At 33.0% G+C, this 2109-nt stretch overlaps 1 protein-coding gene across 1 annotated transcript in view; it reads left to right on the forward strand.

Moving 5' to 3' along the window:
- The window catches only part of LOC106469076, a 22937-nt gene that overhangs the window by 10532 nt on the left and 10296 nt on the right, over nucleotides 1-2109 (forward strand). Inside the window, exons 6-7 of the mRNA XM_013929531.2 lie at nucleotides 782-872; nucleotides 1822-1903. Coding sequence (XP_013784985.1) covers nucleotides 782-872; nucleotides 1822-1903 — 173 coding nt within the window. The remainder of the gene's footprint in view (nucleotides 1-781; nucleotides 873-1821; nucleotides 1904-2109) is intronic.

Here is a 2109-nt window from a genome sequence, read left to right on the forward strand (position 1 = left end):
AATAGACTAAAACATTTCTTCAACACCTAGCTTCAATCATTTAAAAATATAAACTCCCGAAACAGTTAAACCGTGTAAAAAAAATAGACTAAAACATTTCTTCAACACCTAGCTTCAATCATTTAAAAATATAAACTCCCAAACAGGTAAACCGTGTAAAAAAAAAATAGACTAAAACATTCCTTCAACACCTAGCTTCAATCATTTAAAAATAGACTCCCGAAACAGTTAATTTTTGTACCAATTATCGTGGTAAATATTATCATAAAAGTGGCTTTGACTGTTAAATAACTATAATACACACAATAAACTTGTGATTCCTTTGTTAGAAGCCCCCCCCCCCCATTGGTTCAGTAGTAAGTCTGAAGGCTTACAACACAAAAAGCCAAGTTTCAATACCCGTGGTGGGCACAGCTTAAATAGCCAATTGTGTAGTTTGTGCTTAACAAACAAATTCCTTTGTAATGTAGCGAGTTTTCTCTGTATAGCATTACGTATACAACGGTATCTGGCAAGAACAGAAAATAGCATTTTTTACTGGGAATTGTCATGGGACAATGTTTGTTAGGTAGTATTTAATGTCAGTTTGATATCTGCTGTATTAGTCTAGAATATTCACGTATGTTTGTGGTTGTAACTCCACACGAATGTCATGCTTTGTCAAACTGTGTTTATAAGCACAAGAACGTGAAGGAAATTGAATCGCTGGTCTTAAAATCGTCATTACCGATGAAGAATGTAGAATCTGTGGCCTCACTGATAATTATCCTTGTTAACGTAGCTAGGAGTATCAAAAGAAAATGTCCAGATTGAACAACCGAAGCATGACTACACCGTTTTTTGTCCTCAAGATCCAGATATGACAGATGAAAGTAAGCAACTTGGTGATAACGTTAATTTATACAATCTTTATGTTTTACATATACGTGTGGATTGTAAACTGTGGTCTGAGTCTGTTTTACATATACATATGGATTGTAAACTGTGGTCTGAGTCTGTTTTACATATACGTGTGGATTGTAAACTGTGGTCTGACTCTGTTTTACATATACATGTGGATTGTAAACTGTGGTCTGAGTCTGTTTTACATATACTGTATATGTAAAACAGACTCAGACCACAGTTTACAATCCACATGTATATGTAAAACAGACTCAGACCACAGTTTACAATCCACATGTATATATAAAACAGACTCAGACCACAGTTTATACACCACATGTATACGTAAAACAGACTCAGACCACAGTTTATAATCCACACGTATATGTAACAGATTCATACCACAGTTTATAATCCACACGTATATGTAACAGATTCATACCACAGTTTATACACCACATGTATATGTAAAACAGACTCAGACCACAGTTTACAATCCACACGTATATGTAAAACAGACTCAGACCACAGTTTACAATCCACACTGTGGATTGTAAACTGGTCTGAGTCTGTTTTACAAATACATTTGGTGTATAAACCTGGTATGAATCTGTTTTACATATGCATGTGGGTTATAAACTGTGGTCTGAGTCTGTTTTACATATACATGGGGGTTGTAAACTGTGGTCTGAGTCTGTTTTACATATACATGTTACTAGCACCTATTAATAATATATATATCTGAGAACAGAATGTGTTTATGTAATAATTTTGTTTTTAATTCAGCTGGGCTACATATATGCTAATTAGATAATTATCACTATCTTGATGATGTTTGACAACTGACTGTTTCTGTATCATGGATAAGTATTTTTAATACTGTGTTATCATTTACATGTTGATATCTTTCAACTATAAGTTGTTTTCCCTGTTTTACAGAATTTGGACACATTATAGAGATTTATGGGTTTCCTGTAGAACTGAAGACTCATGACCTAGTGAATGCTTTTTCAGCCTATAAGTAAGATTCCACAATAAACTTGTATATTTTAACTTAGTCTATAAGTAAGATTCCACGAAGAACTTGTATATTTTAACTTAGTCTATAAGTAAGATTCCACAATAAACTTGTATATTTAAACTCAGTCTATAAGTAAGATTCTACTAAGAACTCGTATATTTTATCTTAGTCTATAAGTAAGATTCTACTAAGAACTCGTATATTTT

This window comes from Limulus polyphemus, unplaced genomic scaffold (assembly GCF_000517525.1).
Source record: "Limulus polyphemus unplaced genomic scaffold, Limulus_polyphemus-2.1.2 Scaffold3288, whole genome shotgun sequence".
NCBI classification, from domain to species: Eukaryota; Metazoa; Arthropoda; class Merostomata; order Xiphosura; family Limulidae; genus Limulus; species Limulus polyphemus.